The sequence below is a fragment of the Perognathus longimembris genome, chromosome 15 (assembly GCF_023159225.1).
Source record: "Perognathus longimembris pacificus isolate PPM17 chromosome 15, ASM2315922v1, whole genome shotgun sequence".
NCBI lineage: Eukaryota > Metazoa > Chordata > Mammalia > Rodentia > Heteromyidae > Perognathus > Perognathus longimembris.
The window spans coordinates 12,397,269-12,424,264 of record NC_063175.1 but is presented as its reverse complement, the minus strand read 5'-3'; the positions used below and the strand labels follow the sequence as shown (position 1 = coordinate 12,424,264).

Here is a 26,996-nt window from a genome sequence, read left to right as displayed (position 1 = left end):
AGAGTAGAATGGATTCCTGATGTTATATCTTTAAGAGAACTAGTTAAACCAAAACACTAATTATTTTATTTGAATGGAAGATAAATATGTATGTCAAGTAAATCATCAGATACAGCACCAAGGCACTATTGGGCTCTGAATTCATACAACAGGGAAGGAAAGGGCAAGTTTTAGAAACATAGGTTTTCCTTGAAGATCTTAGATGTCCAGTATAAGAACAATATACTTGAACTATAAAATCCTATGCTTAAATTCTCATTATTACTCTTTTCAGCAACTACTCTGTGCAAAGCCCTAAAGGAGAATATCACCAGAGCCAGATAGTCTATTCTCAAAGGAGTCTATTGTGGGCTATTCTTCTCTGTTGAAGGAGCCAAAGTGCCCAGAGAAAATGGGAAAGGCTGGCTACGCATAAAACAAAGGGGCTCAAGGATTCAATTATGGGTTCTCCACCAGCTTAAGAATAGGCAATGTTGGAAGGTAAACTTAGTTGTGGGGATGAAAGACTAGCCTTTAAAGGAGTTTGAATATTCCTAGAGTACTGAATGTAATTTTCCTTGTTTTACTTAAAGACGTAAGTAGGAGAACCATATCATGTATTGCCCACAACTGCAGTGGGACAAAAGGAATGAGCTGCATTAGGCCTGGGCCAACCATAACAGAGGGTCACTCAATACAAAGAGCAGTAGGGAACATGCCCATCTGGAGTCCTCAAATTCCATAGAGGAAAATGGAAAACACTTTCAGCTTCTCTGAGCCCCTTGCTTTTTCAAGGAAAATAACAGTACCTTATCTGACTAATGAGCTTTACAGGATGACCTCAACATGCTTGGCTTGCTACTCTAGGGCTCTGTTGGATGCCAGCCTGCCTGTGGAGGAGCATTCTGGTCTCCACCACCCTGCCTCATGGGAGAGGTGGGTAGTTAAATAGAGGCCAGAGAGCTAGTGCTTGATTACCTCCTGTAGGGATTCAGTCTCAGAAAGCTCATACAGATCCAGAGCTAAGGCCATATTCACTCATCAACTGGCACTGATTTCATTTGTTGGTCCCCTGTGCCTTATTTCCCTCTCAATTCCAAACTACTAAGTGAAGAAAACTGTCCCAAGCCTTCCAGAATTAAAATCTATTCCTGAGAAAGTCATTATACCTGAAGGAGAGCATTTCCCTACCTTCCCTATCCTCTCCAAATTCCCTTCCTGCTTCAGTCCTCCACCCTTTTCTCTGTCTGTTCCTTCTTCTAACCATATAAGTCTCTGCTGAAGAGTATCCAAATGAACTCATGTTCTTGTCTTACAAAGTATGTTATCTAGTTGTAATATACATGCTTCACTATGGAGCAGTCAAGTGTAGCTGAGCACAGAGAAAAGAACATAGAATCTGGACCTGGAGAAGCCTGACAGGGGAGGCCACAAAGGAATTGCAGTTCAGATATGACCTTCAAAAACTAACAGGTAGAAGTGGCGCTGTGGCTCAAGTGGTAGAGCGCTAGCCTTGAGCACAAAGCAGCTCAAGGACAGCACCCAGGCCCTGAGTTCAAGTCCAGGACTGACAAAAACAAAAATCTTACAAGCATGGGCCAGGTGGGCATAGGAAACAACCTTGATTTCTGTCAGAAGAAATAGGCATAGGACAAAGGCAAAGACAAAAATATGCCACATTAATGATATGAAATACCTTGAAAAAGAAATATAAAATATGGCTCAATTCTAAAGAAAATCTTTAATACTTTACTAAGAAGACTGGGTGTTATTCTGTAAACAACAGGGAGCAAGGAAGAGGTAGTTACTCTATAGAAAGTTTAATTTAGTGGTTTAGGGCAATTTCTCCATAGTTTCTTGTTTATGGAGCTTTCTCAGTAAAAAATGAGAACATGTACCCACAAAGATGCGTAAATATATACACTTTCCTGCTAATATGTACAGAAAACATCATATGCAAACCAAATATTTGAAAAGGAGATGACTCAATCATTCTCATGTTTTACCTTAATGGCATTAAAAGTCCTTCACATCGGGGCTGGGGATATGGCCTAGTGGCAAGAGTGCTTGCCTCGTATACATGAGGCCCTGGGTTCAATTCCCCAGCACCACATATACAGAAAACGGCCAGAAGTGGCGCTGTGGCTCAGGTGGCAGAGTGCTAGCCTTGAGCAAAAAGAAGCCAGGGACAGTGCTCAGGCCCTGAGTCCAAGTCCCAGGACTGGCCAAAAAAAAAAAAGTCCTTCACATCAAGTATCTGAAGAGCGTCAGCTCAGCCAGTTTTTACTACTAATGTGGGTTTTTCTACTTGTGTTACCTTCCTTTGCAGTGTGTTTGCAGAAATCTTTTAAAGTAACATTTCTATCTTGTGTGGGTAGTACTTTGAATACATGTATCACAGTCTTCAAAAACTGGCACAAGGAAACTGAAAAACTTCACAGAGCCCTGGATGAAAAGCAAGGGTGGTATACTAATTTCTCCTCAGGGTATACTGAGCAGTGCGTGTGACACCTGACAGGCAGAATAAGAATGCTAATACCATTATGAACATAAAAGGGTTAAGTTTAGTTTATATCCTTTTATTCAGTCATGAAAAATAAGTTATATTATTTTCTTCTAGTATAGTGATAGATAGTTTTAAGTATCATTATTGTGGATGATGTTGGCATGAGGGTGTATTAAGCGGGTATAACTAGAGGACCAAGACCAAGACCATCTGAGGGTGTGGTGATTAGAAGGGCAGAGGAGAAGACATACTATGAAAGAAAAAGTACAGAGAGGATAGATGGACAGGTACTAGGTGAAAAGGATGCAGCTCAACAGCAGTACACTTTCATAGCATGTGTGAGGCCCTAGATTTGATTCGCAGCTCTACAAAACAAAACAAAAAGGAAATGTGGCAAAATGTTAATGGTATTAACTCAGCAATGGACATTTATCCGTATCTTTATAGACATCTATCTATATCTATATGTAATAAAATTCTCAGTATTTCTGTATGTTGGAAATTTTGAATAATTACACATTAGCAAAAATAAGGAAAAAGAACCAGGCTTGAAAATTCTATAGGGACTAGAGCAAGAAGAGAAGAAAAAGCAAACATGATGACAGGTTTTTGTCCCAACGATTATGAGAATGGTTATATATGACAAAAAGAGGGACCAAGGTACTACTAGGAGAAAGACGTCAGAGTTAGTTTCAATATAAAGTACAGTATGATAATTAAAAAGTTTCAAAAGCAAGAGAAAACACATAAATATAGCTCAGAAGAGAGAAAAATACTAGAGTTTTTTGTAAGGTAGTTAGCTATAGCAAAATGATTATTAAAACTATGAGAATATCTTCCACAAATCAGGGAAAGGCAGAGAATTGAAACAATTGGTTAAGAAACAGAGAACAGCAAAACAAGACATATTCTGTAAGAATGAAATCCTAAAGGGGAGGGGGGAGGGAGGAAAATGAGGGAGGAGGTAACAAATTGTACAAGAAATGTACCCACTGCCTTACGTATGAAACTGTAACCCCTCTGTACATCACTATGACAATAAATAAGTAATTATTTTTTTAAAAAAAGAATGAAATCCTATGTAGAATTTAGAAAGCCAAACTCCACAGCATTTGTATATCCTCAACAGGATTACGATGGCTAACATTATCATCAGGTGGAACTTGCTTTTGGTATCTTACAGACCGAGGAGATGCATTATAAAAATAATTTTAAAATATTTCTTAAGGTATAGTTTACATATAATATAATTAAATGCTCATCCTAAGTTCTCTTTCAAGGAAGAAAAGAATCAATTTAACTGCTTATTCAGTTACATAAAATGGGTCTAGGAAATTACATATGCCTGTATAACAGCCACCCCAAACAAAAGGAAGGAAAATCCGTCATGCAGCGAATCACTTTAGTTCTCCCCAGCTGTCTCCCCTCATTTTCTAATTTCTATCACCACAGATAAATTTAGCTGATTCTCAGACTTTGCAAAATGCATAATCAAGTTCCTATGCTTTTGTATTTGGCTTTTTGCATTCAATGTTTCATAGATTCTTCAGTGTTCTTGAGTGTTACAAAACTGTTTTGTTTTTCCTTTTCATTTTTGGGTAGTATTTCACTGCACAAATTGTTTATCCATTCTGTTCATGAATATTTGGATGGCTAAGGTTTGTGCTATCATGGCTAAGGCTGCCATGGTCATTCTTCGCTTGTGAAAGTCTTTTGGGAGATACTATCTTCTCATTTTTCTTAAATAGTCACCTAATTTTATATCCCTACCAGCAATAAAGTTCTAATTGCCCTAAATAACACCAAATCTTTGGTGCTATCTGTATATTTGACTTTAGTCCTTCCAATGGGTTTAGACAACATCTCATTGTAGTGATGACTTATATACACACCTTTTCTTTTTGTTTTTTGGTTGTTGTTTTTTGTTGTTGTTTTTGTTTTTGCCAGTCCTGGGGCTTGAACTCAGGGCCTGAGCACTATCCCTGGCTTCTTTTTGCTCAAGACTAGCACTCTACCATTTGAGCCACAGTGCCATTACCGGCTTTTTTCTATATATGTGGTGCTGAGGAATTAACTCAGGGCTCCATGAATAGGAGGTGAGCACTTTACCACTGGGCCATATTCCTAGCCCGCACCTTTTCTTCCTTGATGAAGTTCCCAGATCCTTCTCATTTTTTCTAATGGGGGAGAGAAGTGCTTGGGATCAAACACAGAGCCTGTGCGTGCTAGGTAAGCACTCTCCAAACAAACTACCAAGCTATGTTTACAGGCCCCAGATTCACCTTTCAAACCATATGAATACCAACTTGTCCCAGAACCAGCTGTAAAAGACACTTTGTTTCCACATTCAACTGATCTGTCACCTAGGATATAAGTCATGTTGAATACAAATGTGTGTGTCTATCTGGACTCTTCTGCCACACTGACCTATTTGTCTTTATGCCAGTACCAGACTATGCTGATTACTGTAGCATTATGGAATGTCTTCTAATCTGGTAGGCTATTCTTCAACTCGTGTGTGTGTGTGTGTGTGTGTGTGTGTGTGTGTGTGTGTGTGTGTGTAAGTTGTTTGGCTGATTAGAGCCTTTGTATTTCCTGATAATAAGTTTGTTAATGTCTTTAAAATAGGCCATTAAAATTTTGATTGTAACTGTACAGAATCGATGTATCAATTCATATGGAAAGGATGCAATTACCAAAACGGTGATATTTGATTCGTGAACTTAATACAATTTCATCAATTATTTTTAGGTTATCATTAATTTAATTGATGTTTTATAGTTTTGGGTGTAGGGGACGTACATATTTCAATAGATTTGTTCTGAGGATTTTAATTTTTTTTTAATGACATTATGAATAAACTTTTTTTTCTTTGTTTCTGGTCCTGTGACTTGAATTCAGGACCTGGGCATTGTCTCTAAGCTTTTTGCCTTTGTGCTCAATGCTAGTGCTCTACTACTTGAGCTACAGGTCCATTCCTAGCTTTTTGGTGGTTACTAAAGATAAGAGTCTTAAAGACTTTCCTTCCCAGGCTGACTTTGATCCACAATCCTCAGATCTCGGCCTCCTGAGTAGCCAAGATTACAGGCGTGAGCCACTGGTGCCCTGCTTAAACAATTCTTTTTTCAATTCTTTGTTCCTAGAAGAACTAGAGATTGTAACCATCTTGAACAAATACTTGGAAATTCTATTTAATTATACCCTATTTTCAAGATCAAGACACATCAAACCATTTTGGATAGGAAAATTCTATGCTTACAGAACCATAATCCTCTCAGAGGGGATAAAACTTCTCACAAAGTAATCCTCACTGACATAATTCCCAGTCAGTTGGTCAAGATGTCTACCCACAACTCAAGTCCTTCAGCACTTTACAATTTGGAAAATGCATTATCTAAGCAAGTAGAGCAAGAAAGACTAAAGAGGAGAGGAATGGTACGAAAGACTCTGAATCTCTACCTCCATCTTCACAGTCTTCAGGGGCTTTGGCTTTCTTACAGAGACGAGGATCCAGCCAGGTGGTTGTTTTGGTGTTGTGGCTGTAGAATAAAGATCTCAATTAGAAAGAAAGAATGAAGAGGAAGAAAAGTTTGGGTTTTTTGTTTTGCTTTTTGCCACTTCTTGGCCTTGACCTCAAGGCCTGGGCGCTGTAAATGAGCTTTTATTGGTCAAGACTATCACTGTACCACTTGAGCCCCAGCGCCACTTTTGGCTTTTTCTGTTTATGTGGTACTGAGGAATTGAATCCAGGGCTTCATGCATGCTAGGCAAGCACTCTACCACTAAGCCACATTCCCAGCCCCAAAAAAGTTTTTCAAAAGCAGATTAAAAGTGATATTGACACATTTATTCCCATAGGCCCCATGTGTATATGTCTCAAATTCAATAACTCTCTGTTCTCAAAACTTCTGTAGAGGAAAGCTAATTTGTGCCTTAATTAATTAAGGCACAAATTTGAGAATGAAGACTTTAAAGAGAGAGTAACATGCAAAGGCATAATTTACTTAAGTAGTCAAAGACATTTTGCAGGGCACACACAGAGCCTCATACTGTATATTACGAAGTGGCAAAGTTGCACTGAAAATCTTACTTGCATGCTGGTTTATTTTTTTTCCACTTGCCCTTCAAAAAAGCTCCATTATTTCTTGAGTATCTATGGTATGTGGGTATTATGTTGAGGGCTGGGAATATGGACACAAATGGTCAGACAAAACTTTTGCCTCCAGCCTGGCACCAGTGGCTCATGTCTGTAATCCTAGCTGCTCAGGAGGCTGGAATCTGAGGATCATGGTTGGAAGCCATCCTCGGCAGGAAAGTCCCCAAAACTCTTCCAATTAATCAGAAAAAGCTGGAAGTGGTGCTTTAGCTCAAGTGGAAGAGTGCAATCCTTGAGCAAAAGGAACTTAGAGACAGGGCCCAGAGTTCAAGGCCCATGACTGGCAAAAATTCCCACAAAAACAAAAGAAAATTTCTGCCCTCACAGATACTATTTAAGATAAAACACATTAAAATATAAACAAGACTTATAAACTGGCTGTTTCTGTAACATGCAAGTGAAAACCATGGACATGATTAAGTTCCATTCTACATTATCATCAGTATGGGCCACACAGAAAATGGCGGAACAGAAAGATCTTGCCATCACTCCAAAAGCTTTTGGAGAACAGTACGTGCCCTGTCTCATGGCAGGCAGTGTCAGCTTCCACACAGGTCACCATACAATGGGTGAAATGTGGAACAAGTCTATCACACTGTGAGCAGACACACAGTGTTAGTCTCTGAAATATGGGCATAGTAGAAAAGAGAACATCATTAAAGAAAATATACAGGGAAGCAGAAAATGTAAATTTATTTTTTAAGAACTATGAGTAAAACAATGTGCATAAGTTACCATTCACATATTTATTAACATGTCCTAACTTGCTAATCCGTACCTTATCCACTCTTAGGAAATGGGCCAATGGTTTCAGAAATTAGTCATCCACTATACTTTCTTCCAACCCATGAGTTAAATACTTACAGAGCCACTGCCAGGCATGATACTAGGTGGTAGACCATGGTAGAGACATATTTTATCGTATGCTCAATAATGGTCAATCTCTATAGGAAAAACTAAGACTGCTTTTAGAAAGTCTGTGCTATCCCTGTCAGATGGAAAATCTCCTTAAAACACAAACCAGTTCAGTCTGTCTTAGCAAAATAAAAGAAATTAGGACTAAAATAAGTCATAAATAGATATCCCCATGTAAATATCTTGGTAAACCAAATTCCAATGTTTATATTTTTAAATGAGAAGGTGTAGGAGTCTGCTAGAATTTTTTACCCAGTATTTCCCAAGGCAAAGGAGTGCCTATTCTTACAACATAATAACATTTTGCCCTATATCAATATAACTTTTATTGCAGCTGCATATTTTAACAGCAACAGTCAACCCAGAGCCACCATGTTAGTGTAACACAGACCAATCACATGACTGATAGCAAACAAAACAACTTTATCTAGCAGTAAATATTCAACTGTCTTCTGGATGCAAACACCTATACAGTTTGCAAATATTTTCTCCTATCTGTAGACTTTTTACACTGCTGGTTGCTTCCTTTGCCATGCAGAAAGTGTTAGAGTTTCTGTAGTTTCATTTGTCTGCTTTTGCTTTAGTTGCCTCTGTTCTTTAGTGTAATATCCAGATGTCCTTGCCATAGCCAATGTCATGAAGCTTTCTCTATTCTGTTCTCTTCTAGGAGTTATATGGTTTCAGGTCTCTAGTACCAAAGATTTAATGTTTCATAGTCTGTTTCTATAGATACGTTAATCATTTCTAGTGACTCTATACCTATTTTCAGAGCTTAGTTCTAATTTACTTCTGAATTGTCCTTGAAAACCTTTAAGCTATCCACTGAAGAGCACATCTGGTTGTATCTGTGTGATCCAGGTCATTAATGTTTATTTAGACAGAGACTTGAGAATGTACTGCTACATATGGTAAAAAGAATACCATGTAGTCAAAATTGACATCTCTGAACACTAGAAACTACTAGGTGAAGGAAGATAAGAAAAATAAGGGTTGAAAACTACTGGAGGAACAGATTAAGACTTCTACTCTAAATTAACTTCCAAGCAGATGTTGTTTGAGTGTACTTCTCAGACCTCAATATTTTCACTATTATTTATTATATTCTGTAAGTTCACTACATTAATATCTACTGGTGATCAAATTGTTTTAAAGATGAGCATTACAGCAGCATGAGATTCCCTGGGCGCCAGTGGCTCACACCCTAAGCCTAGCTATCCAGGAGGCTGAGATCTGAGGATCAACATTTGAAGCCAGCCAGGGCAGAAAATCCCCATGAGACTCCTATCTCCCATTAACCACTCACAAACTGGAAGCGGTGCTGTGACTTAAGGAGGCTCAGGGACAGTGTACCCAGGCCTTGAGTTCAAGTCCTACAACTGACAAAAATAAAATAAAAGATGTGCATATTATTATTCTCTGATGCAGAAGCATTCAATTTTATATCAATATAATTATTTGCTACTCAGTATATTTATGTTTATTACACTGATAGTGCTTTTCAAAAAATAGCATTTTCTGTACATTTATATTGCACCAATTACTCGGAGGGTCAATGGCATTTCCTCCTGTGTCATTTAACTATATTGTCTGAATTCATCAAAATTAAATTCCAGGAATTAAAATACTTAGCTCAGACAATAATATGCCCCATCCCCAGATGATAATTCTCGAAATGCTCATGGATAATCTTTCTAAAAGCTGAAAAAAAATAAGAAAAAAATCCTGTTTTTCTTTCATTTTTTTCACCATTAATGATGAATCTATTGTCAATCTTCCTTCTGTAAAACCAGAGGCAAAATACACTACTCTGTTCATCCAAGTCAAACAATAAAATGTTATCCAGGAAGCTGATCAGATTAAGGATCAACTACTATATGTATGAAAAATATTTTCAAAGAAAAGAAAAGAAACAAGAGTTCTGTCAAACAGGCTCACATTTAAGATGAAGTTAACAACATTTCAGACAATGCCCATGGTGGCAGGGTACATGAGAAGAGAGGCAGGGGTTGGCTTACTCAATGAAGTAGATCATTCCTGTGTCTGTGTAGGCCATCTCCCAGTTTGGAGGCAATGGCTCCAGGTTCTCGTCTCTAGTCATATAATTTCTAAAGTCCATGGAGCTATTTGTTTGGTTGTAACTTGGAACAGTCTTCATCCAGTCTGATGACTCAGAATGTCTCTCTTTGTTCTCTGCCATTCGACAAAATAGAACAGTATAAAAGTTACATTTAATCAAATAACCCTCTTGGTTTCTAACAAAACGCCAAACATACATGTGTACACAATATCAGCAATAATATGCTGAAATTTTACTTCTCTTTTCTACATGTCCACATTGTTCTATACATTTTGAAGTGAGAAATACACATCATTCTCAGATCTCAGCCTCCTGAGCAGCTAGGAATAAAAGCCTGAGCTACCAGTACCAGGCTACATAGTACATTTTAACAACTGATGACAAAAAAGATGATTGTGTTTTGAGAAAATAATATGGAGATGAGACCATGATGTATTTATTTATCTATCTGCACACACACGTACGTACACACACATACACTCAGGGCCTTACACTTGTTAAGGAGTTACTTCAGTTAATCCATGACCCCTCCAGCCCTTTTTCCTTTAAGGTATTTTTTAAATAGGTTTTTGCATTTTTGTCTAGGCTGGATCTGAACTGTGATGTTTACCTATTCCTTCTCATGGCCCAGATGACAAATGTGCACTGCCCATCCCAGCTTATTAACTAATATGGAGCCTTACTAGTTTTTTTGTCTGAACCGGCCTCAAACCACATCTTCCTCATCTCTGACTCCTGAGTAGCTAGGATTATAGGTATGGCTCACAGTGCTTGGCCAATACATTTATATTTCTTACTATATGTCAAGTCACTGCTTTTGTTTCAAGGGATATAATAATGAACAAAACAAGCAAAACCCCCAGCCTCTATAAAGTATACATACTAAAATTTCAAATGAAAATATCATAAGAAATAACACATAAATAAGGTTGGTTTTTGAGTCTGTAGTATCCTGCTTATTCTGTCCGTAACACATATAAGATGGCTGGGAATGTAGCTTCGTGGTAGAGTGCCTGCCTAGCATTCATGAAGCCCTGGGTTTGATTCCTCAGTACCACATAAACAGAAAAGGCTGGAAGTAGAGCTGTGGCTCAAGTGGTAAAACTCTAGCTTTGAGCACAGAGACAGATCCCAGGCCCTGAGTTCAAGCCCCACAACCTCCAAGAGAAAACAACCTCCTTCCCCATCACATATACACAGAAGAATCTCTTACGCAGCCACTAAATTTTTCAGGATATTCAAAAGAATATTCTTCACCCCTGGCTTTATATCTAATGAAAATTATGGGAGTCAAACTAAACAAAAAATATGGGAGTCATATTTGGATCCAGAATCTATATGAAAAATATTACTAGTAACCTTTCTGGTAATTTTTACTGATATATTTCCAAATTCTATGTATTCTGGCAGAAGAGTAGATGTTTTATAAAACATATTTTGTGTTTATACTGTAAAATAAATTTAGACCAATAAGATTTCCATATCCCCGCATCAGAGAAGACTCTCAAATATTTTAGGGCAACAAAGTAATGGCATATTGTCTTATTTTTATTACTGATAGCTTATTATTGACTTACCAAAATTGGGTAAATTCTAAATGGGGCATGGGATGGGGCATAGTATTGTCTGAGCTAAGTATTTTAATTCCTGGAATTTAATTTTGATGAATTCAGACAATATAGTTAAATAATACAGGAGGAAATGCCATTGACCCTCCGAATAATTGGTGCAATATAAATGTACAGAAAATGCTATTTGAAAAGCACTATCAGTGTAATATACATAAATATACTGAGTAGCAAATAATTATATTGAAATTTTTTTCTCACTGGCTTACAAAGTGGTCTACAGAGAGATTGCTTCATACAGAGCTTTTTAAAAAACATTCAGAATTGCTGGGTACCAATAGCTCATGCCTGTCATCCTAACTACTCAAGAGGCTGAGATCTGAGGATCACAGTTTGAAGCCAGCCCACGCAGAAGTGTCCAAGAAACTCTTATCTCTAATTAACTACTCCGAAAAAGCTGGAACTGGCACAGGTGGTACAGCACTAGTCATGAGCAAAAGAAGCTCAGGGATAGCACCTAAGCCCTGAGTTCAAGCCCCAAGACTGGCAAAAAACAACAACCAAAAAAAAAAAAAACACAAAACCAACATCACGCTGGATCCCATTACTTGTTCTCTATATACTTCTGGAAAAGGTTTAACAAATCCAACTCAATGTAACAGCAGAGTTACCACAGAACCCAGAAGTTGTCCATTTATTTACAAACCTGTGGTTCCACTGCCATTAACAGCTTCTTTATCTTCATCTTCTTCCTCTTCAGGTAGAGAGCTGTCCATTCTTTCCATCTTGCTGACAGATGTAGTTCGTTTCCTTTGGGATTCAGTGTCAAAGTCATTATCAAAGAGAACCTGATCAACAGGGTCTGGCTGGAAAGGGCTGGGCTCTGCTGGAGGCTTGGGAGTTCCATAGAAGTTTCCTAGGTAGACAGTGAGGAGCCAGTGAAAACACTATTGCTGAGCTCAGGCCCAACAGTACTGCCTAGTATGTGTCTTGCTGTTTTTCTCACACCAAAGGTTTTTTAGTATCTACCACTGGCCAGAAGGAGGCCACAGTACACCCTAGAAGAACGAAAGAAGTAGAAACAGTAAAGACCCCGTGATCTTGTCCTACATTACCTAACATATGTACTAAGGCTGGGACTATATACAGATTATTTACTCCTATGGGCTTACTGTGTACATGAGTTCTTAATTAGGGCCTAATTTGTGAATTTAATATGCTTCATGTAGAATTAGTTGATATAAAACGTAGAGGAAGGATAAAACTACCACAAATCATTTGGTCCTAACAATGAACTATTTTGGTTAAGGAAGGAAATGTGTGGGCAAAGAATAAAGCTAAATTAGTTTAACTAAAAATGTAGGCTGTCTCTGTAATTTAGAGGTTTTTTTTGAGCATTGTAACTATATTAACAGGCGATACACTGAACAAATAGAGCCATTATTAACCTAATTCAATATTGGCTTACTTTCATAAAAGTGGTAAATACTTAAAATGCTTTGAGGATCAGCAATTTTAACAGGACAAATAAATTTTCCACAGAAGAATGAAAACCACTAAACACTTTCTCTACTTGTATTCTCCACAGGTCTGGCTGGCTACAGTCACAGTTTCTTGCACCTTCGTCAATAATTATGGCTAACACCATACAAAGATAAATAGGAAGTAAAATATCCCTGGTGATTTTTGTTGTTGTTTGTAAAAAAAAAAAATAGCCACACTTTCTAACCAAATGGTTTGGCAGTAAGAAGACATTAAGATGTTCTTTTACATAAAGGAATAGATGAAAATGGATGATTTTTTTTCCTAGATAGATATTCTGTGCTGGTCCCATAACACTGATAGAGATTTAGAAATTAAATAGCTTACCTAAACAAGGAATATTTAAGTGAGAAAGCATTAAGATTGATGTTTTGGAAGTCTATGAGTAATTATCTTGAAAATATTCAAGACAAAACAAGAGGCAAAGGGCACAGAAATATTCTAAACAGAGGTTTGGAAGAAAATGTTCCTGTTTTAGGCCCAACAACCATATGATCAAGGAATCTTATATTCCACGAAGAAAGGAAAGTCCATCCATTGAAGGATACTCATAGTATCTCTAGGAAACACATTTTGCTGTGAATGCGGAGTCTTCAGCATCTAATTCTAAGAGGTTTAACTTTTCCCTAAATGGAAAATTGCTATCCATAGTCACAGCACAGATTTTATGTCTTCAGAATACACTTTGGTTTCCAACTTGTTAAAAACAGAAAAAGGTAATTATTGGACTTAGATTAAAAACACATACATGCACAGATGCACGTGCATGCACATGCGTGTCCACGCACACACACACACAGACACACACATATATGCTTGCTTGTATTTGAGGCCCAGGTTTGTTCTACCATACTACCATCACCAGAAAGAAGAAAAAGAAAAAGAGGTTAATAGAAGAGGATGGGGGAGAGGTAGAAAGGGGAAAAGAAAGGGGGAGGAGAGAAAAGCTAGCATCATTTATAAATTTTGTTCCTTGAATTGTTGTAAATATCAAGATTTCAGATACAGGAACAAATACCTAAGATTTGTGAACCCTAATTATAATGAACAGAAAAAGGGTTTAATAACTTAAGAACTACTTTTGGGCTTTTCTTTTTCTTCTCCGAAAACCCTTTCATTTTTACAACAAAACTATCAAATGTTTCAAACATATACAGCATTGGATAATGCTATCAGTTATATAAAATTTCTATTTTACTTATATGTTTTCTTATATGAGTATATGCATTATTTCTTTATAACATATCTTCCAGATATTAATTATTGCCAAATCTTGAAATTTTCTCTTTAAGGACATGCCTGCATATGGTCACATGTACAATTAAGCCCTTCACTTCTTGACCCATCCTTCATACTTCCCCTGTAAGCTGTCCTAAAATGGACCTGTGTCTCTCTGCCAAATACTGTACTCTCTAGAATGTATATGTAAGTAAATGTATCCATACATGTAACTGTTTCACAGAGGGAACAAAAGCTTAACAGTATCTTCATGTTTCACACTTTTTCTAAGTAGAATATTATACAGATTCCTCTGCAACCTTCTGTTTATATTTCTAAGGCCTCCTCATAATAATTCATACTTCATTCTTTTTTTTTTAAGTGCTAAGGATCAAACCCAGAGCCTTGCATTTGTTAGCCTACCACAGAGCTATATCCCCAGCCCTTGGTTTTTGACATGGTCTCATTATGTAGTTCAAACTGGCCTTTAACATGTCAATGTAGACTAGGCTAGCCTAAAGCTCAGGATCCTCATGTCTCCACCAACCAACTACTGGGAATGCAGATGTGTACCACCACACTGGCTCATAACAGCCCATTTTTAGGAAATATTAATTATGGTGTCTTGTATCTATTCTCTACTGAGAGAGTTGTTTCCATGCTGTTTCCATGTCAAATAGTTCTGTAATGATTATTCTGGTGCCAGCTGACACAAGAACACAAGCAATGAGTTCTCTAGAGAAGGCATTGCGCCATTTTATAAAACCCATGCCAGAAGTATATGGGAGGTTCTATTTCTTGCAATTATCAAATGCCTATTTTTTGCCAATCTGATGAGTGGAAAACAATGCATAACTGTTTACACTGCATTTCCTTTTAGCCAATCATACAGCACACAATAAGAGGCCACTCTGTCATATACCAAGTCCTTATGCGTCATGAAAGAAAATGTTGGCAAAATCCTTATGACTCAAAATCAGGAGAATGTGTAAGTAAAACTTTCAAAGCACACATATTAATAAAAAAGTGATAAAATCGATATATAAAAAACGTATATATGGGCCAGGAATGTGCCTTAGTGGTAGAATGCTTGCCTAGCATGCATGAAGCCCTGGGTTTGATTCCTCAGCACCACATAAACAGAAAAAGCCGGAAGTGGCGCTGTAGCTCAAGAGGTAGAGTGCTAGCCTTGAGCAAAAAGAAGCCAGGGACAGTGCTTAGGTGCTGAGTTCAAGCCTCAGGACTGGCAGAAAACAACAACAACAACAACACCTTATAAATGATCAAGGAATCTTATGTTCCATGAAGAAAAAAAAAGTCTGTCCATCTAAAGATACTCATAGTATTCCTAGGAAACACATTTTGCTGTGAATACTGAGTCATTATCATCTAATTCTAAGAGGTTTAACTTTTCCTGAAATGGAAAATTGCTATACATAGTCACTGCAAGGATAGAAATTACACATATATAAAAATAAGTAATTCTGTTTGATGAAGAAATGTGGGATAAGGTTAACAGGTGACAGAATGAGAAAAAATTATCTATACCCAGTAAGAGATTAATCTCTAACTAAGGAACCTCCATATATCAGACAGTGATTAAGATCTCACTTTCAAAGAAAAAGAGAAAACAAATAAATGTGCAATTTTCATTAAGTTCTAAAGACATGACAAGATGTTCAAATTCTCTGACTACCAGAGAAACTAAAATTAAAATGAGATATCATTTCTACAACCACAGGGTTGGCAAAACTATGAAACTGGGTAATTCCAAGGTATTGAGGCCACAGCAGGGGTGGGGGAAGAAGACTGCAGAGTGATCCAACTTATCTGACTAGCATGTATACATCCTTTTCAAGCCAACAATTCTGTTCTTTTGCAATTCTGCAAAAATGGTAATGAGGAGGTAGAGGTAAGATTGTCACTACAGGGTAAAGCAAAATGCAACGTATTCATACTGCAGACTACAATTCAGGAATCAAGTGAAATCGATTGCATATATAGTATATAGTAAGTCAAAGGAATAAAGAATACACAGTAATAAATGAAAAACTAAATTATACAGAACATAGGTCAGATGTAAATAATAAATATGTACACAATACACAACACACATTCTGTGAGAACACATGTGAAGAAATTATACATACTAAACACTTCAGAATGGCCTAGTTCATAAAAGGGAGGCTACTTGCATAAAGTGAAAACAAGTAGGTAGCTACACATTCTTCTGGGAAGTCTTCATTGGCCATCTTATCTAAACAAGATATTCCTTTTATTTTCTTCAAATCTCTTGCTTTGTTTTGTCCTAACATCTCAGCCTAATTTGTTTTGTGATTGCCTTCCCCACTAAGACAAGATTCATTGGGGAAGCAGCACCTCAGTCAGGGTCTCTACCTCATATGGTGCCACATAGTGCTAGCAGGTCCTAATAAATAAATGAATGAGTCATGGGAGCTAAGCCCAGAAACAGAAGTTAAAACAAACTTAGAAGGCCTAGGTCAGGACTGAATGCTGACCAGGAGAAGGATGTGGTCAGAGCTGCTCTTGAAGACCAATGATAGCGAAGGGAAGGGTGGACTTCACAGAGGGAAGAACTAAGCAGAGGACATTCATGACAGCAGTCCAGACTCAGCCAGGGACCTGCCATGAGGTGAGAAGAATGAAAAGAAGGGCATTGTGAACATCTCTGCAAATAAAGGGATGATGTAACTGACTGAAGTGGAACATGAGGAAAGAAGGAAGGTGCCTTTGCTTGAGAGAAATCATGGGGAATTATATGGGATAGAACACAAATGCATGTGTGGATACAGTGCTTTCAAAACCAGATATTTAATAAACATCGTGTTTAGGAACTGATGATTACATTGAGTAGGAGATAGACAGCCCCCCCCGCCCACCCCAATCACAGAGTTGTGAGGCAGGCAACTGTAACAGACTGATAAAGCCATGAAGGGGAAGGGTACAGCTTGGCCAGTTAAAATCAGGTTAGATAAGAATAATTGCTATCTAACACAGGATCATCTAAAAGTTGAAATATGATCTTGAATTTGTACTTTCCTGAATCAAGTGGGTAAACAGATACAAAAGGAAAACCAATTATCCTGCTTTTGCTGTCCCATCTTCACTGTGTAAAGATTCTGGGTTCTCAATCATAACCAAAAGAGCCATTCACAAAAACTTGTTGAGTTCAGATAACAAAAATTTCCACGAAATACATAAACTAGTCAAGCATGACTTGAAATGACAAATCCCCTAAAATCCAAGAAAGGTTTTTTAAGAACTTTTTGAAATGGTGTTTTATTGTTTGAATTCCCTCTGAAATAACAGCAGTCACTCGGGTGGTCATTGGGGACATACCATCATACGTTCCACTCTCTAACAACGCTCCACTCTCCTCCAGTGCTTTGAACTGGTCAACAGAAATGAAATTATAGTCCACCCCCGGGACTTCCCCATCCCTGGGGGCCCTTGTAGTGCCTATGGAAAAGAAGAAAAAAGAAAAAAAATACATACACATTTTAAAAGGCTTTTTAAATTACAAAAGATTCAAAATAATAGAAAATCAGGTTTGTGGAGAGTCAGTTAATGAATTATATCCTAACTGTCAGAATGAGGATTAAAAGATTAATATTATATTAATTTTAATATAACATTATTCAGTGAAAGTAGTACTATAAATGTAAAATGAACAAATATACCTTAATAAACGAGCCATGAAATTTAAAACTATCAGAACCCTAAGATAATTTTGGTGCCTAAAAGGCTTAATTTCCCAACAAATAAAAGTTGATTCTTGGGACTCGGAGAGTATGGCCTAGTGGTAGAGTGCTTGCCTCACATAAATGAAGCCCTGGGCTCAATTCCTCGGTACCACATACATAGAAAAAGCTAGAAATGGCATTGTGGCTCAAGTGGCAGAGTGCTAGCCTTGAACAAAAGAAGCCAGGGACAGTGCTCAGGCCCTGAGTTCAAGCCCCAGGACTGGCAAAAAAAAAAAAAGTTGGCTCTTTAAAAACATAAATTATCATTACTTAACAGCAAGAAGGAGAGATAAATGCACAATAACAGACTTTATTCTCCACTCCACTATACTAGACTATATACTTGGCAAATAAATTAAATATGGCTTAAATGTGGTGTCTAAGTAATTGCCCTGCATATATTTTTTCCTTTCCTAACAAAAGTATAAACTTTGTGTTTACTAGAGTTGCCAAAGATTACAAAAAAGAGAAACAATGTTTATGTTCAGTAAGCTTTAACACATGAACAAATATTGACTATGACATTATTTTTAGACTAATGAATAAAAAGAATTAAGATAGGCATTCACATACTGCTTCTTAGTCATTATTCTCTTCAAGTAATTTCAAACAACTAATAGTAAGTAAACTTTTATAGAAATCACTGTAGATACAGACATTTCTATACTAAGATGGAATTCATGCTAAAGTAAAATTTTGTTTCAGATTCAACATACAAATTCAATGTAGCATTGTGACATTTGACTGGATTGTTCTAAATGAGACTCAATCTTTTCTCTTTTTTTGGCCAGTCTTGGGTCTTGAACTCAAGGCCTGGACACTGTCCTTGTGCCACAGTGCCACTTCTGGCTTTTTCTGTGTATGTGGTACTGAGGATTTTTTTTTTTTTTTTTTGCCAGTCCTGGAGCTTAACCACTTCTGGCTTTTTGTTTATGTGGTATTGAGGAATTGAATCCAGGGCTTCATGCATGCTAGGCAAGCACTCTACCACTCAGCCACATTCCTAGCCCTCAATCACTTTTATGAATTGATATTTGACATGTCATTTCAAATACTCTGCAGCACAAAAGGAGATCCAGGATTTTAGTCTAAAATACACAAGACCAAACCTGTCTCTCCACTTAGACCTTGGTCTGAAAGTCAGTCATCTCAGTGCCTCCCTCTACTCTAACATCCAGTAACCAAAACCATTTGCTTACTCCTCTTAAATACTTCTGGATGCTTCTCTTGTTTCCCACAATCACCTAATTCACGTCATCTATGACCTTTGGTGTTGGATCTCTAGCAAGGATATCCTTGCTTTTCCTGGCTACACATGTCACCAAATTGTAGCTGGTGACTTTTTTAAAGCAATAATTTGAGCAAAAACAAAAATAAAACCTGTTAGCTCCTCTAGGATATTCCATGAATCCAGATGCTAGAGTAAGACATCATTACCTGTACAGCACGCCAGCTGCCTCACTTCTTTCCCACTCTACCCATCAGAGACTGTTTGTCAATTCCTTTCATGTTCCGGCACTCAGCTCTCACTTACCTCCAGTAGGCAAGTAAGTCCTTTCTCCTTTCACTACAGGACTTATACTTCCTTTCCCAATGTGACTCATCCCTCAAGTCTTGGCTTACAAAGTTGCTACATAGAGCCTTGATAACCTCATCTAGGGCGTAGCAACATGCAAGAACCATGTCTATGTGGTTTAGTATACTGCAAGGATTGTAATGGACAGATTACGTGAAAATTTAAATTTAAACTGATGTAATAGCACAATGCTTTGCATGTTATTACAAATTTATTCACCAGAAACTTGCATTTGCTTTTGGTTTTTGTTGTTGTTGTTGTTGGTGGTGGTGGTGGTGGTGGTTCTGGGCCTTGAACTAGGGCCTAGGCGTTGTCTGAGCTTCTTTTGCTCAAGGCTATTGTTCTACCACTTGAGCCACAGCACCACTTCTTTTTTTATTTTTATTAATTGAACATAAATTTTTTTACAAGGTGTTGTGCAAAGAGGGTGCAGTTACGTAGTAGGGCAGTGTGTACATTTCTTGTGATAGCTTACAACCTGTTTTTCCATCCCTTGTCTAGGTCAGGTAGACACATATGCAATATACAATGTATCAAGCACATATACAGTGTTCACAGACTTAGTCTCTACTGTCTCTCCATCTCCCTTTGTTAACAGTCATATATCAGGGAAATCATGCCCCTTTGATTTCTGTGTTCTAGGCTTGTCTCGCTCAACATTATTTGTTTGAGTTCTGACCATTTCCCTGCGAATAACAATATTTCACCATTCCTAATCGCTATGTAGTATTCCATTGTGTATAGGTACCATATTTTTTGGATCCATTCGTCTGTGGAGGGGCATCTGGGTTGTTTCCATATTTTGGCTATTGTGAATTGTGCCGCGATAAACATGGAAGTACAAATGTCTTTTTGATATCTTGGGACTTGCTGTTTAGGATAGATGCCTAGGAGTGGTATGGCTGGGTCATAGGGTAGGTCTATATTGAGCTTTTTGAGAAACCTCCATACTGTTCTCCAAAGTGGTTGTACTAATTTGCACTCCCACCAACAATGGAGAAGGGTTCCTCTTTCCCCGCATCCCCTCCAGCATTTGTTGTTTCCTGAGTTCAGAGTATAGGCCATTCTAACTGGGGTGAGGTGGTATCTCAGGGTTGTTTTTATTTGCATTTCCTTTACTAGCAGGGATGTTGAGCATTTCCTCATGTGTTTCTTTGCCATTTTTATATCTTCTCTTGTGAAGTCTCTCTTTAGCTCTTTTGCCCATTTCCTAATAGGTTTATTGGGCTTGGAGGGGCTTAGTTTTTTGAGTTCTCTGTAGATGACCGATATCAGGCCTTTGTCTGCTGCTGTGCTGGTTAAGATCCTTTCCCATATCGTTGGCTGTCTTTCTATTTTGGTGGCTATGTCCTTAGCTGTGCAGAAACTTTTTAATTTGTAGTAGTCCCATTTGTCGAGTCTTTCCCCTATTTGTTGTGTCCCTGGGACTCTATTCAGGAAGTTCCTTCCTGTGCCTATAAGTTCTAGTGTCTTTCCTACTCTGTCCTTCAGTAGTTTCAAGGATTCAGGTCTGATGTTGAGGTCCTTGATCCATTTTGAGTTGATCTTGGACAGCACCACTTCTGGCCTTTTCTGAGTAGCTTATTGAAGCAAAGAGTCCCATAGACTTTCCTGCAAGGACTGGCTTTGAACCAAAGATCTGAAAATCTCAGCTTCCTGAGTAGCTAGGATTACAGGCATGAGCCACTGATGCTGGCTTGCTCCTACTTTTAATATTTCATAATGTGAAAAATCCACAAAGATTGGTGATAACACATTAGTAATGGGTTGAGAAAACAATAGCTAAGCCAACACTATGCAGATTGTACTGTTTCCCTCTGTATTTTAAATTCCACACTTTCCTACAGTATTTTTTAATCTGTTTTACACTAGAAGGTGAAGAAGCTGGAAAATATAACTTCTTTATTTAGCATTACATTTAAAAATTTTCAAATTGTTTATGTATCTCATATATCAAGTAGATTGTTAGGAGAACCTAAATGAATAGCTTTTAGTTTTCATATTAAACAAGAATGAATTTTAGGAATTAAACTCAATGGATAAAATTATCTGTGATAGATGGGAAAACAGGGTACGATATTTCTTTCATACCTTGTCTCATTAAGAGTTGGGAGCCTTAAGAATGAACTACATGACTAGCTTTGATTAACTTTTGGGAGAACATAGTGCTGCACAAGTTGAGAAGTCTACATTCCCATCTTCACCCGAAATGTTCCTACTACCATGGAAGGAAATTAAGGTTAGACTACTGAATAATCAGAGCCACAACCAACAAGCTGCACAAAGGCACTGACACAGGTGTGAGGCCATCTTGGCCCCTCTATCCGAAGAGGAGCCCCGCTAACTCATTTCTCAGGAGAAATGACACATGATGGAGCCACCTAGTTTTAAGGTGGTCTGTTATACAGCAAAGGCCGAGATATTATACAAATAAACTCTACTACAAAATACAATGACTATGTAAAACCCAATTTAAGAGGAAACCATATTATAGGTCATACTGCAAGAAGAACACTGATCACACAGGGGTAGGAGGACCTGTATTAGTCTGAATTACTATCAATGGCTGAACAAGAGTGCATGGTTATGGCTAAAAACTCAGTACTATGAAAAAACAAAAAAAAAATCAATAGGGAAAATGAAGAAACACACATTGCAATTTCCTTATGAGAATTAAATCTGAACCATTTGACCAAGTAAAGATGTTACTGATTTAATAAGGGGATGAACTGGAAGCCACTGAAAGCAAAATCAGGCAACAAAGAAAAGTGGAATTGGGCTGGGAATGTGGCCTAGTGGTAGAGTGCTTGCCTCATATACATGAAGCCCTAGGTTCGATTCCTCAGCACCAGGTATGTAGGAAAAGCCAGAGCTGGCGCTGTGGCTCAAGTGGCAGAGTGCTAGCCTTGAACAAAAAGAAGCGAGGGACAGTGCTCAGGCCCTGAGTTCAAGCCCCAGCATTGGCCAAAAAAAAAAAAAAAAAAAAAAAAAAGAAAGAAAGAAAAGTGGAACCAACTGTAGTAGTGACTGCTATGTTCAGGAAGAGAGCAGAGGCAGGTGTGAGAACAGTAGTTACAGTCTGCTGTCTCGTAGCAGCTGTTCCTTTATGTGTGTGCGCAGTCCTATCTGCCAAGAGCAGGGCTTTCTTAAGGCAACATCAATACAATTATAAGCATATTATACTTTACACAAGTCCTGTGAGCTGTGTCTCAAAAACTAACAAGTGATCAAAGGCTAAATATGGCCTTGGGTTGGCAGTTTCAACACATAACTCTGTGTAATGCTGCCAACCTTGCAGGGATATTGCAATGTCAGGGCATTTAAAACCATCCGATAACATCCTCTGGCATTTTCCACAGTTTGAGTATCTGCCATGTGCTTCAGTGCTTTGTAAATACTGCAGCTGAAGAAATGCAAAGAGAATAGAAATAATGTCGTGGAACACTCCAACAGAAAATCACGAACTAATCTAAAAGTTGAAGTGAAAGTAATACTGATTTCAAAGTATAACAAAAATCAGAAGAAGCAAAGTATTTTCGTCATTATGATAAAAGAAAACAAGGATATATGAAACAATCTACAACTTAATGTCCAATGCAAAGATGTTTTTGGACATACTTGTAACAAATCAATCAATGTCAACCAAAGACCTTTTTTTTTTCCTGTCTGGAACATTGTCACCAAATATTCAACACCAGCAGTCAATGCGACAAATACTTAAAATTTTTGTTTTAGGAATGAGAAGTTCAAATATCTTTATCTTTCAATTTTTTAATGACTTTTGATATTTGTGGCTCATACTGTCATCCTAGCTACTTGGAGGCTGAGATCTGATGCTCATGGTTCAAAGCTAGCCTGGGCAAGAAAGTCTGTAAAACGCTTATCTCCAATAAATTACCAAAAAAAGCCAGAAGTAGAGCAGTGGCTCAAGTGGTAGAGTGCTAGCCTTGAGCAAAAGAAGCTCAGGGACAAGGCCCAGGCCCTGAATTCAAGCTCTAGTACTGGCAAAATAATAATAACAGTAGTAAATAAATACTACCCTCCCCCTTTAAGGTTCTCTGTTATGACATATGTGAATCAGACAGAGCTCATGAGCTGGTACAAGCCATTCGGCAGGATCTTGCCATGTCACTTTGGAAATACCGGATGCCCTCAGGAGAAGCAGCCACACAGTGGTAACAGCACTATGGCTGCTGTAACAGACAGTGACAGCAGCCACTTGGGCTCTAATGGCACTGATTTCATTTGATGCTTCTTCACTATCAACCAGATGCCATCATAGTTAAACTGTGACACTGTAGCTTTTCATGAGTTACAAGCACCCCTGGGGTCAAGACAAAGAACACAGCTAAAACCAATTTCAACCTCTTCTAGCAGAGTCTGTCCCAGGACCACAGCTGGGATCCTGACAGAAGAGAGAAATTTCATGGTAACCTGAACAAGGAAGTTTTAATTTGAAGAATTGCTAATTACAGGAAATTAAGTGAGATTTAAAATTTTCTAAAAGTAAGACTGAAAAACAACTCTAAAGAACAATATTCTAGAAGTGGGTTCAAAGAATCCAGCAGGAAGCTACTAATAAGTCAGTGGGTACCCCGGTGGCGCTCAGAAAGCCTCCTGCTTTCTCCAGGGTATCAGTGAGCCCCCAAGGGAATCGACTACTAGGGTGTTCTGACACTTGCTGGGTATATTTCTGCAACCACAGCACAAAGGAACAGACATGCTGAAACAAGGAAAAGAAGCTTTTCTTTCTCCAGCATCCTACTGTAACCTCTACTGGTCAAGCTTCACGCTGTGCAAGATGGCAGGAGAGAAATGTCCCAGTAACACTACCAGGAAAACAAAATGGGATAAAGAGGCACTAAGAAATAAATGGCAGACTACTTTTTAGTTTTCTGAGAGATTCTATCATGGATGAGTGTTGACTATTTCATTTCTTCATATATTCAGAAGATGATTATTTTTTCTTCTTAGTGATACTATGAATTTTCTAATGCTATACCAACCTTGCATTCCTAGGACAAACCACACCTGTTATAATGGATTATCCTTTTATAAACTACTACATATTGATTTGTCAAAATATTCTTAAGTTCAGGTTCATAAAAATTTTGGTCTCGGGCTGGGAATATGGCCTAGAGGCAAGAGTGCTTGCCTCGCATACATGAAACCCTGGGTTTGATTCCCTAGCACCACATATATATATAAAATGCCCAGAAGTGGCGCTGTGGCTCAAGTGGCAGAGTGCTAGCCTTGAGCAAAAAGAAGCCAGGGACAGTGCTCAGGCCCTGAGTCCATGGCCCAGGACTGGCAAAATACATACATACATACATACATACATACATACATACATACATACATACATTGCTTATGGAGTGGGAATATGGCATAGGGGCAAGAGTTCTTGCCTTGTATACCTGAAGCCTGGGTTTGATTCCTCAGCACCACATACATAGAGAAGGCCATAAGTGGCGCCGTGGCTCAAGTGGCAGAGTGCTAGCCTTGAGCAGAAATAAGCCAGGGACAGTGCTCAGGCACTGAGTTCAAGTCCCAGGACTGGCAAAAACAAAAAGTTTTTGTCTAATATTACTTACTATTCTATTTCCAGCAAGTCCCAGTAGTATTCTAGTGATTACCCTAAATAATGTTTGATAGGTCTTAAGGTATTCTAATGTGTGGCATTTTGTAATTTCCTCCGTTAATATAAATTATCTGAACAGAAGTTACCTAGAAATGTGCCATTTAATTTATAAATACTTGGATATTTTTCAGAAGTTTTTTTGTTAATGATTCTATAATTCAATTCCATTCTAGTCAGATAACATATCTTTTTTTTTTTTCAAGTAAAAAGATGGATTTATTGGGGAAGTAAAAAGTATACTGACTGGCTAGGGTCATGGCCCAGACTTGGGAGCTGGAACCACAACCATAAAAAGCAGGCTGGCCGGCCAGGGCCACAGCCCAGACTGAGCTGGGACGGCGCCCCCCCAGGCCATGCTCAGGGTTGGGTTAGATAACATATCTTTTTTTTTTTGGCCAGTCCTGTGGCTTGGACTCAGGGCCTGAGCACTGTCCCTGGCTTCTTTTTGCTCAAGGCTAGCACTCTGCCACTTGAGCCACAGCGCCACTTCTGTCCATTTTCTGTATATGTGGTGCTGGGGAATTGAACCCAGGGCCTCATGTATACGAGGCAGGCACTCTTGCCACTAGGCCATATTCCCAGCCCCTAGATAACATATCTTATAAGATGTAATATTCTGATACTTGCTGAGTCTTCTCAGTAAGTATACTATGCAAAACATAGGGAAGAGTCTTCATGTATACTGAATATTGTGTAGTCAGCTGTTCTTGGGGGGCATGTTTGAATAAACAGCATGTTCAAAGTACTGTCCATGTTTTTTATTTACCTTCCTGGTTTTTCTTCACTTTAAGCTAATTATGAACTTACAACTACTAAACTATGGTTATAAAGTTGTCTATTTTCCTTTTCCTTCTGTTGCACGGTTTTCATTTCCCTTCTGTTTCAAGAATTTCCAGTAATATTTTGCATAGTAATTCTGCTGCTGACAAATCCCTCACTTATGCTTTGTCTTCATTTTTCTGTTGTTGAAGGATCTGTTGTACACAGAAGTCTAGGTTGGCATCTTTTCCTCTAACACATCAAGGATGGCATTTGACAGACTTGTATGGCTGCAGTGTATAACTCTCTAATAACCCTCTGCTTCCTTGCATGTAATACATCTTCTGTCTGTCTTTTACATTTTTTGCTTAATCATTGGCTTTCAAAAATTAAATTATGTTGTATCTTGGTGTGTCTTTCTTTCTTCTGCTTGGGGTTTGTTGAACTTCTTAGATTTGTATGTTTACTATCTGCATGAAATTTAGAACAATTTTACCCACCAAGTATTTTTTCTGCATTCTTTCACTTTGGCTTTATAGGGTGCCATAGCTCAACATGAAGAGATCACAGTTCTGTTTAAATTTCAATTATCTAGAAACAGATGTTACTTATATCTTGTCCAATTTCTGGTTGTTTACCATGGTGATAAATCAATTTCTTCTGGTTCTTCCTATGCCCTCCCCTATTTGATAGCTTATTTGATTAGTTTCTATGTGTTCACATACACGCATCTTTTTCTGAAGTTCCTAACCTGCTTTTAAGTATATCCTATGAATTTTATGCTTAACTTACTTTTTTTGTATATTCTCTGTATTGTATCCAGACTATGATTTAAATCCTTGAGCATATTTGTAATAGCACTAAAATTCCTCGTATAACAATGCCATATCATGTATTATTTCTAATTATTTTTTCTATCAGCTAATTTTTAAATTGAAAAGCTATATGATGACATTTTCCTGCATGTTTACATGTCTAGTAATTTTGTTTTCCAGTACTGAGGTTTGAACTTAGGGCTTCTCTCTTACTCAGCTTGCTGAGTTGGCTGGCACTCTATAACTTAACCCATGCCTCCAATCTGGATTTTTGGTAGTTACATTTGGAGATAGTCTCAAAGATTCTTCTGCTTGGGCTGGTTTGAACTGTAATCCTCTGAGCCTCTGGTGCCCGCTACACATCTAGTAACTTTTTATTAAATTCTGTACATTGTGAAATATGTGACCATTCAGTGTGCTAACAGCTTTTAGGTTCAGAGAGGTTTAGAAGCATTTGAATTTGTGAGAAAGCTGAGTGAA

At 38.0% G+C, this 26,996-nt stretch overlaps 1 protein-coding gene across 2 annotated transcripts in view; it reads right to left on the bottom strand.

Annotated features, from left to right (window-relative positions):
• The window catches only part of Magi3 (membrane associated guanylate kinase, WW and PDZ domain containing 3), a 194,388-nt gene that overhangs the window by 47,563 nt on the left and 119,829 nt on the right, over positions 1–26,996 (bottom strand). For both annotated transcript variants that reach the window (XM_048363205.1, XM_048363206.1), the window contains exons 3-6: positions 17,322–17,441; positions 11,908–12,117; positions 9,572–9,746; positions 5,945–6,024 (exon numbers count right to left, since the gene is read on the bottom strand). In XM_048363205.1, the coding sequence (XP_048219162.1) occupies positions 5,945–6,024; positions 9,572–9,746; positions 11,908–12,117; positions 17,322–17,441 (585 nt within the window). The remainder of the gene's footprint in view (positions 1–5,944; positions 6,025–9,571; positions 9,747–11,907; positions 12,118–17,321; positions 17,442–26,996) is intronic.